Consider the following 11,968-nt stretch of genomic DNA (forward strand, 5'->3'; position numbering starts at 1 on the left):
TCCAAGTTCCTTTAAAGAGGGAGTGACAATTATATGCTTAAAAACACACTAATCACTCTATTAGATCTTAACAGCTTCAGCTAACAAAGTGCACAGACTAAATAGAGCTGTGTCAGAGAACCAATTTGCCAAGAGGCACAGAAGATTGTAACGTAGCTCTAAGCCACTCTTTGCAGTTAGTTGAAGGAGATGATAACAAATGCTGTAATTATTTTTAATTTACCACTGAATATGTTCTGTATCAACTGTTAGCTCTCAGCTCTTGTTTTAAAGCAGGTAGGAGAGCTACATCAGAAGAGGCTACAGCCCTCTTAGACCAACACTGCTGCCTCTGGCAAAGCCACACCAGCCTGATAGAAGCATTTTAGCCCTCAACCCAAGGGCATCTTTCCCTCTTAGGTCCTTTACACCTCACTAGAGGATTAATCCTTCCTATAAGGCACAGGGGTAAAAATCAAAAAACTAAGCTTCCATTAAATGTGTTTTGTTATATATACAGCAACTCCTAGAAAATAAGATATACATACTCGGTGCAAAATCAGTTTTATTACCATCTTCCAATGCAGTGTCACTCGATGACCAGTTAAGCTTTTCAGAGATTTTTTGTTTTGTTTTGTTTTTAATGAAATCAGGAGAGATTCTCCCTCTTTCTTGTTTACAAAATTGATGTTGAAGAACAGAGGTTTTAAACTATTTGACCTGATAGGGAACAAGCAAATGTTTAAATAAAGAACAAAAAGAAGCATTTTGATTCCAATTTTGACTTTAGGGAAGCACTCTAGTGGAACAGAATACGGTACACTGCTGTAGAGTCTGTTACTGAGACCAGAGAGAAATCAGTGCCAACTCAAATAAGTCAGCCAGAAAAGCTTACCTGTAACTCAGTACATGTAAGGCAACAGGTCTCCAGTTCATTCTTCACAAACAGTGGAAATACACAGGCTTTCTCTGCTGAGCCTGCCTTGGGTTAAATGATTAATACTAAGTGCTTAATGACTAATGATTTTCACAGCTTGTTTTCAAACTGCTAATGATCTGCAATGGAGACAGGTACTATAGCAGCCACTTCATCGATAATAAATATATTCTTTATTTTACAGAGACATTGTCTTCAAGTTTTCATTTTAAAAATACATCACTAAACCACCTCTCTTGCTGCTGGAGCATACAACCAAGATGTTGTTGCTATCTGACCTATCACATAGGCAAGCATATAAGATTGTCCTATAGAGCATTAGCTGGAACAGCAGCAGCCTTCAAGACACGAGAAGCAGAAAATATTAACAGAGCCACAGATCCCTTGCCGACACTTTCCAGCAGCAAGCGTGGCTGATGGCTCACAGCCATCTTCATCTACACACATGCCAAGCCTGCCTTGGCAAAAATTCCAACTGGTAAGAATTCATCTTTAACATAAAGGACCTCCATTGTATTGCCCGCCTATATCACAGATTTGGTTCTCCAATAGTAATGTTAAAAACATCTCCTGCAAGATGCTAAGCACTCAACTCCCATTTAAGACAGTGGGATGAGATCATGCTGGACAGACCTACAGGACCAGGCAATAAGGAATCTACTTTCTTCATTGCATGAACTCCATCATTACAGTTTGAAGTTGCATATGAAGATGACTCCCAGTTTTAGAGCCACTATGCTCTACTTCAAGCATTCACAGTAAATAAATAGTTTCTGATGTGGCTAATTAACATAGGGAGGTAATAAAATTTTTTTTGGAGAGAGCTTTTTCTTTTGCTTCTTTAAAACCCTCTAGGAGACACCTCCAAGAATCAGCCATCACCTATAAAAAGGTACCATCTCAAACTTCAGAAAATAAGTAATGTCAAAAATTGATTCTCACTGTAATGACTAAATTTTATCTTCACATTTCTAATCAGCATCAACCCAGTCTACCAAAATCCATCCGCATTTAATTTCTCTGAAGAAAGCAGCCAGTCTGACCATCCATTTCCCCCAGTGCCAGTGCATTTGAAGTTCCACGGCCAACATGAGATACCACTCTGGAAAAATTAGATCCCTACCACAAATAATTTGAGAATGATAGAAACAATAGTGTCCGTCTCAGAAGCCTGTCAGCACTGGGTTTCAAAAAGAAGTCTGACAAGTAGTCAAGCCATTGGATGTAAGAGTCAGAGTACAGAAGTACATCTGCTGTCATAAAGCTAACGCCAAGTTCATCTCCTCACAAAGTGGAGCATGAGTTTTCATTGCAAAAGCAGAAGTACAACCCAAGTGATTGAGTTTCAATCTGTGCAAGTCTCTGACTGCATGCTCAGGTGGCACTGGTTTCTCTATGCAAATATGTTCAGTTTTTAGGGAGAGTTTCCTTTTACAATATAAAAAATTTTGGCAATCTAAGATCAATTATTCAAGCCTGCCTGGAAACCTGTAGTAGGTACTTAAATACTGCAAAGCAAAAAGATAGCTTTTAAGGAGCTCAAAACACCAAAAGCAGTCCGCTAAGCTGAGGGAAGTGAGAACAGGAAAAAAAATAAATCCATTGACTCCCTGTGGAGCACTCAGTCAAAACAAACAAACAAAAAAAGGACAAATTAGTGTTTCAGCCATGGATGAGCTTCAATGGAAGCTTTGCTCCTGTCGCCATAATCGTACAACAGCTCTTCGCCTGCTTTAATGTCTCGGGAAGCTATCAGTATGAGATGAGGTACACCATCAATGTCATGAAGCTTTGTTTGACAATTGCCACATTTGCTGTGATTAATCAGTCTTCCCAGACGATTAGTTTCCTTTGTAGCATCGACACTGAAAAGAACAAGAACAGAAGGCAGGATTGCTGCATACCATGCACAAGTCACATTTGCAGACAAAAAACAAAATGCAAATCAGATAAAGAATTGGAAGTCCATGTAAGGCTTGGAAAATGAAGGAAAGAAAACATTACAGAATATTCATATGCCCAAATAGGCAGCATGTATATTGGCAGTGTAAGGGTAACAACTAAAACAATTCTGGGAGACTTATGGGTTAGCACAAAACCCAGAAAACGTAATGTCGTGGACTACACTCGACCCAAGACACTCTTGACTGTTCATAAGGAACAGGAAATCCAGATGTAGGACAACACCGGAAGGGCTCAATACCTTAAATATCCTCCCTCAAGAAAATTGCATCTAAGGTATGCTATCCACTCAGTAAGCAGGCAAAAGGATACATGACTAGCAAAAGAGCCTCTACTCCCACACGAGGCTGAGAATGCTTAAATACTACACGACTGGCTTCCAGAGATCTGGATCTCAAAGCAGAGCTGCGTGTGCTCTAGTGCCTCTCGTTGCACAAAGAGCTGTTATGGCAGCTAGACTGCATGCCAGACACCTGGAATATAGGACTCTGAGGTAATTAATATACAGACTAAGCGACCCACACTCCAGTATACAGCAACGATCAGCGATAGAGGGAGGAAGACAGTTTGAATAGTTCCAAAAGAACTGGAGTTTGGTGCAAACTAAGCAGCATGTTGGGTCGATGTCAGGTACAACAGAAAGAAGGAGACCTGGTCTAAGAAAGTTTGAGTTGAGTTTGAAACTGTTGCTCTTTCAACGAGCCTGTCCACACCATTTTTCAAACAAAACTCTTACAACTCGGGGAAAATAGTTAATTTAACAAAAGAGTGCATTTAGCCAGAGGTCCACAACAGAGCTAGAAGTCTCATCCAATCAGATGCAACTCTCCATATGGCTTGTACCAGGCCTCAGAGAACAGGACATTGAATCACCTGCTGTTCCTTTCAGCCCAGAGGTGTAGGACGCTCGTGGACATTAAAACAGTGCTCAAATAAGATTACCTAGTGCATGGATTCCATTAAGAAAGTTTAATTTTGCAAGAAAACAAAAAAAGACTCAGCAGCATTCAAAGCTTCAGTCACGCAGCTATCACACCCTTTAAAAGTTAAGGCAGGAGCAGCTTACCAGTATGTTTTGCTGAGGTACTGAAAATAGTACATATAGCAGCCTGTGGATGGGTCTTGAGCATACACAGCTTCTCGCTTTTTAGCGTCAGTGATCTCTATGAGATCCCCGTGATATTCAACCACAAATTCTCCTCGATTAAAATGTTTAGTAGCGATTACCCCTCTCCCTTTGCCATCAATGTAATCAATCTGTTGAGGTGAAAAGAAAATCAGTTGGGAAAGCAGAAAGTATTTACGTGACTGCAAATATGCTATTTACTGGGAAATGAGTATGTGACAGATTTGTCATTTAAAACACGTTATGGCATGATATTTAAGTGTGTTGCAAAGCTATAGCAGCACAATGCACAGCATTGGGGAAGAAATATAGGATGAGTTTGGGATGCAAATCTACAACTTATCAGGTATTTTGATACAAAGTTTTCCTGATACAAAGCTCTGTAATCAAAGAATACAGAATTGCATCAAAAAACACACACAGCAGAGTTATTCAATATTTTTAACCAGCAGCCACCTATTAGCTGAGGAAGTCAGTTTTTCCATTTCAGAAGCACCGTCACCATCAGTATGGCAGGATAAAAAGTGAGAGGAACAGAAGGATTGATTACAGAAATAATGCTTTTCACCCACCAGCATGCTCTTATATTCCTGCCTATCCCAGTAAAGTGGGCCACTCCTCCACTCTGAGAAAGTTCTCCTGTCATTGTCCTAGGAGCAACTTTATAACTACAGGCCACTGCTTTTTTAAGAATCACAGCCTTTTGCTCTTTCAGGAGCCATTTCTGCTTTAAATTCTAAAAGGGGTGGTCAGAGTACCCCAAAGAGTAAGTAGTTGGTCCCAATAACTAGTATTTACTAACAGTAGGAGAAGAGTCAGTACACCCCATTCATGCAGTACCATAACACAGAACCAACAGTGACTGGCTGTAAACATGCTAATAGAATTTGTGGAGAGGGAGAGGGAGAGGGAGAGGGAGAGGGAGAGGGAGAGGGAGAGGGAGAGGGAGAGGGAGAGGGAGAGGGAGAGGGAGAGGGAGAGGGAGAGGGAGAGGGAGAGGGAGAGGGAGAGGGAGAGGGAGAGGGAGAGGGAGAGGGAGAGGGAGAGGGAGAGGGAGAGGGAGAGGGAGAGGGAGAGGGAGAGGGAGAGGGAGAGGGAGAGGGAGAGGGAGAGGGAGAGGGAGAGGGAGAGGGAGAGGGAGAGGGAGAGGGAGAGGGAGAGGGCGTGTATGTGTGTGAAATATATATATATGCACACATACACACACACCTATGGGTGTTGCCATATATGAACACACCAAACAGCTCCCATATCTAACCACACTTTTAGTATCTAATGTCTTGGATTAGCTTCCAAAGGGAGCAAGTGCATCTTCTGTAGTGTAAAGACTATAAAGTGCCCCTCGATGTTTATTAGAGCACACAAGTTCGTCAGCACTAAACGCTGCCCATCCAAAAGGGAAAGAGAAAACGTGCTCCATTTTGCTGCACTTTCATCTTAGTACCAAGGAACTACAGCAGCTGCAAGACAGAGCGCTTCTACTTTCTGTTTAAACAGATTAACAGCAAGAGACTTAAACACTATAACGCTGCTTAGGTCAGTATTGCAGTTACCTTCATTCCTTCTTCTTTCCCACTTGTAATTAGTTCATCTATTTTCTTCCTCTCCTCAGTCTGCAGAAGAAACAAGACAAAAGTAAAACCACAGTATTGTGGGTTTATTTCATAGCTAAGGGGGAATGATTATCTGTTGACACTTATTTTTCCAAACCATCCCATCCTTCTAGCAGGACTAAACGGTAAAGAGACAGATTTCTTCCTAGAGATGTATAAGTAGCTGGATTACATCCTAAAAAATCTGGATGTTAATTTCAACATTTTAAGAATGCTCTTATTTTAACAATACTTCTAGTGCACATTTGTTATTTGCTTTTTGCCGGTGGAAACCATTCACAGATAGTAATACACTTTCTCAAGCGCTCAACTGACCGGCCACATTGTACATTATGCAATTGTAACAAGAAGCACTACCTGCAATTCAGATTTGCTCTTCCTGGAGCTTCTTCTAACTGGGTAATAATCTGTCACTTTTCGATTTTGTGTTCTTCCTTGTGTTCTAAGGGATAAGAAAAATAGGGAATATGCACATTTCAGGCTATTTCTGAAGTTACCCCTCTATCCTTGAGGGGTTTGCAAGAAACTTGCAACTTAGTATGTTGAAAGTTGACCAGGATGAATCAATGTTTATTATCATAATTTTTCATTCTAAGCCAAAAACTGCATCCCCCTTTTCCTCTATGCTATTTCCATTATTCCAGCACTACTCCTTTAACCACAAGAAAAAGATGCCATTGGAAACCCACTGAAGGTTACATTTCGAGTCCGATTCCTGCCAGAAGGCCCTCTGAAAGTTAGATCATGAAAGCTGCTTGACAAGGAATTCATTAATGTTAGGTTACTTTACTCTAATCACATAAGAAAAGGTATGAGCTAGGAAGCCACCAACTGTAATTAATCCAATATCCTGTTTCTGACAAGACACATTCCAATTTGTCCACAGAAAAATAGGCCTCGATGCCTCATTAATTTCCTTTTCCGTAGGCAATCATCAAGTATTTCATTTGAGATAAAACACACTAACCTTGCTTACAAGGAAAACAAAGAGTCCTCTGCAAGACAGATACAGATATTTTGGGTGATATTTTGTATTTTCATACATACTATTCTTGAGAAAACAGAAAAGTCTTTAAAATCTGTTTCCCCCATCATCACCCTTTGTTTAAAAAAAAGGGTAACAAAACAAGGTTAACATTAATTACAAGTCTGACTGTAACCCCTGAGGGCAAATTGCAGATCAAGGCCTCCTGATACAAGAGGGCACAAAGCAGAAACTTTCATGGTTCCAGAATTCACTTACTTTCTCCTTGGTCCACGTTTTGCTTTAACCATCTTTTTCTGAGCTGGCTTTGCATTGGCCTCATCAGCACATTCTGAAGGCAGAGGTGTATTCTGAGTTTCTGCAGTTTCTTGTCTTTGATCAGACGAGGGCACTGAAGAATTGCACCCACTTTCTTTATCTTTCTCGTCTTCTGGTTTCATAGCACCTTCAATTATATTGCCACCATTCTTTTTTTCTGGTGACAGGAAAATAAAGTAAGGCTCTGAACTTACGATCATCTATATCAGAGTGCTTTAAATGAATTCCAGTGGTTTCTAGTCCAAGTTTCTAGTTCTGTCAAACAGGAGAAAGAGGAAGGGAATGATGCAATTTCTTTCTGTGAGAACCCAAATAGGCTGTTATTGGACTTTTGACTAGCTATTTCTACAGTACAGCGCGTATGAAGGGAGTATGAAGAGAGTACAACAGACCGCAAGTATTCTGTCGCATTAGGTTTGCTACTAAAATTTTCCAAATCTGAACACGGACCACTTTCAGTACAGTGTTTGAGATAACAGCAGTCTGCCGCTCAGTGCCCTGGGCACGTTAAATTATAAAGCTGCCATAAATGAATCAACATTCTGCACTGAAGGAGATTGCAAGTCTGTTTGGTTCCTGCATTGTTATGGTTGCAGATGCTCTTGCAAGTGGCCAGTATCACACAGAAGAATCCACAGGACCCAAGGGGCAGGCACTAACAAAAAACAGAAAATCTACCCCACGCATATCACATTTTCTTGTTTGGGTGCGTCCTACCTTGACCTGACCACATCCTCCTTCTCAGCTGACAGACTGAGAGGCAGATGAGCATGGCTTAAAGCTAAACAAAATTTCTATTTAAAGCAAGTTACCAGGTTTAACAGTTCCACGTCCTGAGACAGATGCTTCAGTTTCACTGGGGGAATGAAGCACAGCTGCAAGGCCACAGCTACACTGTGCAATTGACTAAAATCATCCTCACTTTCTTGTCAAAACGGGGGAGCTACAGCTGCTAAACTCCCAGAAAATCTGGCACTCCCAATGCTGAGCAGGAATTAAAATACCTGCCTACTAAAAGCGTTGGCATCAAAATGACAGAATTACCGAGGGTATTAACAGCTGCACCTATAAACACAAAACAGCAATTCTTCCATCAGTTTATGGAACGTTCCCATTTCTAGTCACTACAACAAAGCAGCGGTGAAGCCTGGCAGTCCGCACCCAGTTTGAGCTCTTTTTCCTCTCTTTCTTTATTTCATCCTGAAAAATCTAAGAATCGGTTCTCCTTCCACCTCTAGCTCTGCTTCATACCTTTTTTGATTTGGCATTTCTTTAATATAAATTAGTATGAAGTAGCCAAATTATAGAATAAACCAGCTTCAACTAACAGAGCAGGCAAAAAAGACTAGCTAAACTGCCAAATACTGACCTGAAGAAGTGGAATAGTAATGGAATTCCAGGTAGATTAGAGCATATTGAGTATGTAACTGTTAGCAGTTTATATCCAGAGACACAGGACAAGCATAGCTAGACAAAAAACAGGCAAAATTGCCTGGTAAACCTGCGAGATGAGTTTGAAGAGGATGAAGACACCCTCATGTTTGTGGAGTCCCAATCTGCCAACAGAGTTGCGGGACTGGGAAAGCGAGTGGACGAAGGGAGCTCTCTGGCTTCTTTGGCTGCCTTCTCAAGTTTTCAGACTGGGGGAACAAAGCACATCACATGAGGCAAGCGAGTAGTTCAAAAATCAGTCTTACCATCTCCTTTTCTGTAGGTTTCATTTAGTGTTTTGCCCTGACATTTCACCTCGTGATACATGACAGAGTTCTCCTCTTGAAGTGGGGGGCGAGCACCAGGAGATTTGTTAGGATTCAGGTAGCTGTAGATTTTGGATTGACCGATAAACACATTTTCCTAAAACAGACCCAGAGAAGAATCAGTACATCGCACAGATGCCAGGAACCTCAAGCTGGTATCCACAACACGCTTCAAAGGCCAGGGCTTACAGCTGACTGTTCCAACGCAAAATATTGTGCTTTAATGCATCATCCTTGCTACTGTTGCTATTTCTGCTAAAATGAAAACATAACTGTGGTAAGCACTCAAAGAGAGCTTAATAATGCAAGCTCGCAGTCCAAAAGCCTTTTCATATGACACGTGGCAGGATGAGATAACCATAATTAACTACAGCTTTCATCTTGTGCTTCAGAACATGAACTCTGGTGCTAAAAAATAAACAAACAAAAACAAGTTCCTAAGGAAGAAGGTGGCCACAAGAAGTGCATGTCAAAAAAAAAAAATACAAATAACGCAGCAAAATTGCACAAGCCAAAAACGTACCTCTCATAGTCTAAGAGGTATGAGCTTACCCAAATACATTTGGGAGATGTCAGATGTTACCGTGATTAATTATATGCTTTACTGAGCAACGTACAAGCCAGGAATCAGTTGTGCACAGCCTACTTTGAGTGACACTTCATTTTGGCAACACAAACGAGGGAAGTCTAGCAGATAAACAATGCTATCTTTTTACCCACTATACCTCCCAAATAAAAATGGAAAAGTTGTTCTTGGCCAAAGAAACACGCTACAGTCTGGGCAAAAGACAGCCTCAGCCAGGAAAACAGCAAAACCCACTGGCGTGCTCAAACAACCACAGAAACCTGGGCTTGCGCGCTGGCTCAGAACGCGAGAACATCAACAGCGAATAGTATCAGATTTAGCAGAGTTTAGTGGAGTTGTGCCACCTTTGCTTTTACTGTCCTCTGCCATCTCTTAGAGTTTGGCTGCACAGCGTATGCAGGGCAGAGAGACTTCAACACCTCAGTCTCAGTGTCTAGACAAACAGATGCAACTTGGTCAGAATGAGTTTGTCTTGGCTACATTTTGATTCAGCTAAAAGCAGTTTTCAGACATTACAATCCAGTTAAAACAACAAAAATATGCAAAAACTTTTTTTAAAGCACACAAAGGTTCCTATAGGTTAAAAAAACCCAGCAAATCAAATATAGCAACTTGACTCATCAAAGAGCCCAGCCTATATACTCACACAAACACTAAAAAAAGTAAGCAAAGTACATAATAGAATACATAGCATCATTTTAATTATTAACATCATCATGAGAGCAATAAACTTAACGTTACATAAGTCATACACAAAATAAGACCAGTTAAAGGCTTAAATCTTAGCCCATAAGAAAGCTTTAGTAAAGATTAAAGTAAAACACCCTGAGAAGAAGCTAGTTGGTTTGACCCTTCCTCCCCTCCCCCCCCCAAGTATTTCTGACAGGCCTGCCACAGGCAATACTTAATAATTAAAAAAAGGAAGGGGAGGCAAGAATCAAGTACTAGGAAAACACTCTATTTTAACAAACAGAAGCAGTTAACCCTGCACTGCAAAGTTCTTGGGATTTAGCAAGCCGTTTAAATATGGGCATTTCATGGCAGGGGGAGGGATAAGACGAAGGAGAAAGGGGGGGGGGGGGGGGAAAAGACAGGAACAGTCAACTGCAGCAGTACACCAGTCAGCAAAGCCTTTTAGCTTCGAATACTCTATTGACAGGCAACTAATGGCTATTTTTTCAGCACAGCTTTCTCCCTCCTTTCCCAACGCCCTGCCTGCTGTGCAGTTGGCAGGGCTGGGACACGGCTGCCACGTCTTTGTCTGTGCCAGGCTTGAGAACCTCAAGAGCAAAGATTTTATTCGCATAACAGACCACATTAAGGGCTGCTGGGAAACCCTGGGATTTGATACAATATCGGCAGTTATTTCCCTTGGAGTTCAATTTGCATAGCGATTCTCAAGCCGCGGCCAGTTGTCTCTAGCAGGATTACGAGGACACCCAAGGCGACACGGAAGCGCTGCCGAGGCCGGAGGGCGCAGCGGCCGCAGGCCCGGGGCCCGGCTACGTGGTGACAGCGGGGCAGCTGCCACGGGGGCACACGAAAACAGCCTAACTCCTCTTAAAGTCAACCGATTTCTCAGTTATTTCGAGAACCTCAGCAACCAGGCGCCCGAGGAAGCCAGGCTCCCCAGCACAGCACGCATGCTGCCTCAGTCAAACGGCAGGAGGAAGCAGAGGGGACAGCAGGCACCAGGGAGCCGCCCGCCCCGCTCCGCCCGCCGCGGCCCGGGCAGTGCTTACCCCGCCGGCCCGGGGGCGGCCCGGGCCCTTCCTCTCGGCGCTTTCAGGGCTCGCCTCCTCCGCTCCGCCCGCCCCGGCCTTGGGCATGTTCTTCCCTAGAAGCAAGAGGGGAACGGCGGCGCCTGAGCCATGTCCAGCGCGGCCGCCGACGGTCATCGCCTGGCCGCCGCGGCCTGCGCCATGTTTAAAGGGCTCGATGCGGCAGGGCGAGCCGCCGCGGCCCAGCCCCTTCCCGGCGAGCTGCGCACACCGCGCGGGGGAGGAGTCCCGCCGGCCCCGGCGCCCCGCGCCTCCCGGGAGGAGCCTCCGCGCCCCCGGAGAGCCCCGCGCGGCCCGGCCCCCACGTGCGCCCCCGTCCTTCCCCGCACGCCGAGCGCGGCAGTCCCGACGCGCCGCCGCCGCTGCTCTTCGAGCCCTCTGCTGCCGGGCCCGCTCCACCCCGTCGCCGCCGCTCCCCGCACACCTTTCGCCATGATCGCGGCGGCGCGGCCCGGCGCGAAGGAGCCCCCCGCGGCTGGGAGCCCCCCTGGACGCCTTCCCCGAGGAGCTCCCCCACTGTAACCAACTGCTCCGCGGCGACACACCGCGCTCCCCGCCGCCACCTGATTGGTGTAACGTGGTGCCGATAACACCTTCCGCGCCCCTGATTGGCTCGCGGAGGGACACCCCCGCCCTCTCCCTGACATACGGACACCGTCGCGGCTCCCGGGAACCGTGTTTAAATGTGCGTTCCCTGGCCGCTGATTGGCCCGTGCGAAGGGCAATCGGCGCTCTGATTGGCGGCCCGGGAAGGAACGCCCTTCCCCAGCAAGCCTCGCCACGTGGGTAGGACTCCGCGCTCTGTCCCGCCGGGAGCGCTCCAGCGGTGCCCGCCGAGCGAGAGCGGACGCCCGGGAAGCAGCAGGATGTACCCCGCTCCCTTCCGATCAGGCAATGAGTCGACATCGCCTAATTCTGTCCCTT

The 11,968-nt window shown here is 44.6% G+C and overlaps 1 protein-coding gene across 1 annotated transcript; it reads right to left on the bottom strand.

Moving 5' to 3' along the window:
• Nucleotides 1-1,066: 1,066 nt before the first annotated feature.
• KMT5A (lysine methyltransferase 5A) lies at nt 1,067-11,694 on the bottom strand. The gene is made up of 8 exons (XM_068910934.1): nt 11,469-11,694; nt 11,006-11,100; nt 8,618-8,774; nt 6,861-7,077; nt 5,975-6,059; nt 5,558-5,617; nt 3,945-4,135; nt 1,067-2,781 (listed from the first exon to the last, which is right to left on the bottom strand). The coding sequence occupies exons 1-8, from the start codon at nt 11,689-11,691 to the stop codon at nt 2,571-2,573; spliced, it is 1,239 nt and encodes a 412-aa protein (XP_068767035.1). The 5' UTR covers nt 11,692-11,694; the 3' UTR covers nt 1,067-2,570.
• Between the last annotated feature and the right edge of the window lie 274 nt (nt 11,695-11,968).

The sequence above is a fragment of the Struthio camelus genome, chromosome 17 (assembly GCF_040807025.1).
Source record: "Struthio camelus isolate bStrCam1 chromosome 17, bStrCam1.hap1, whole genome shotgun sequence".
Lineage (NCBI taxonomy): Eukaryota > Metazoa > Chordata > Aves > Struthioniformes > Struthionidae > Struthio > Struthio camelus.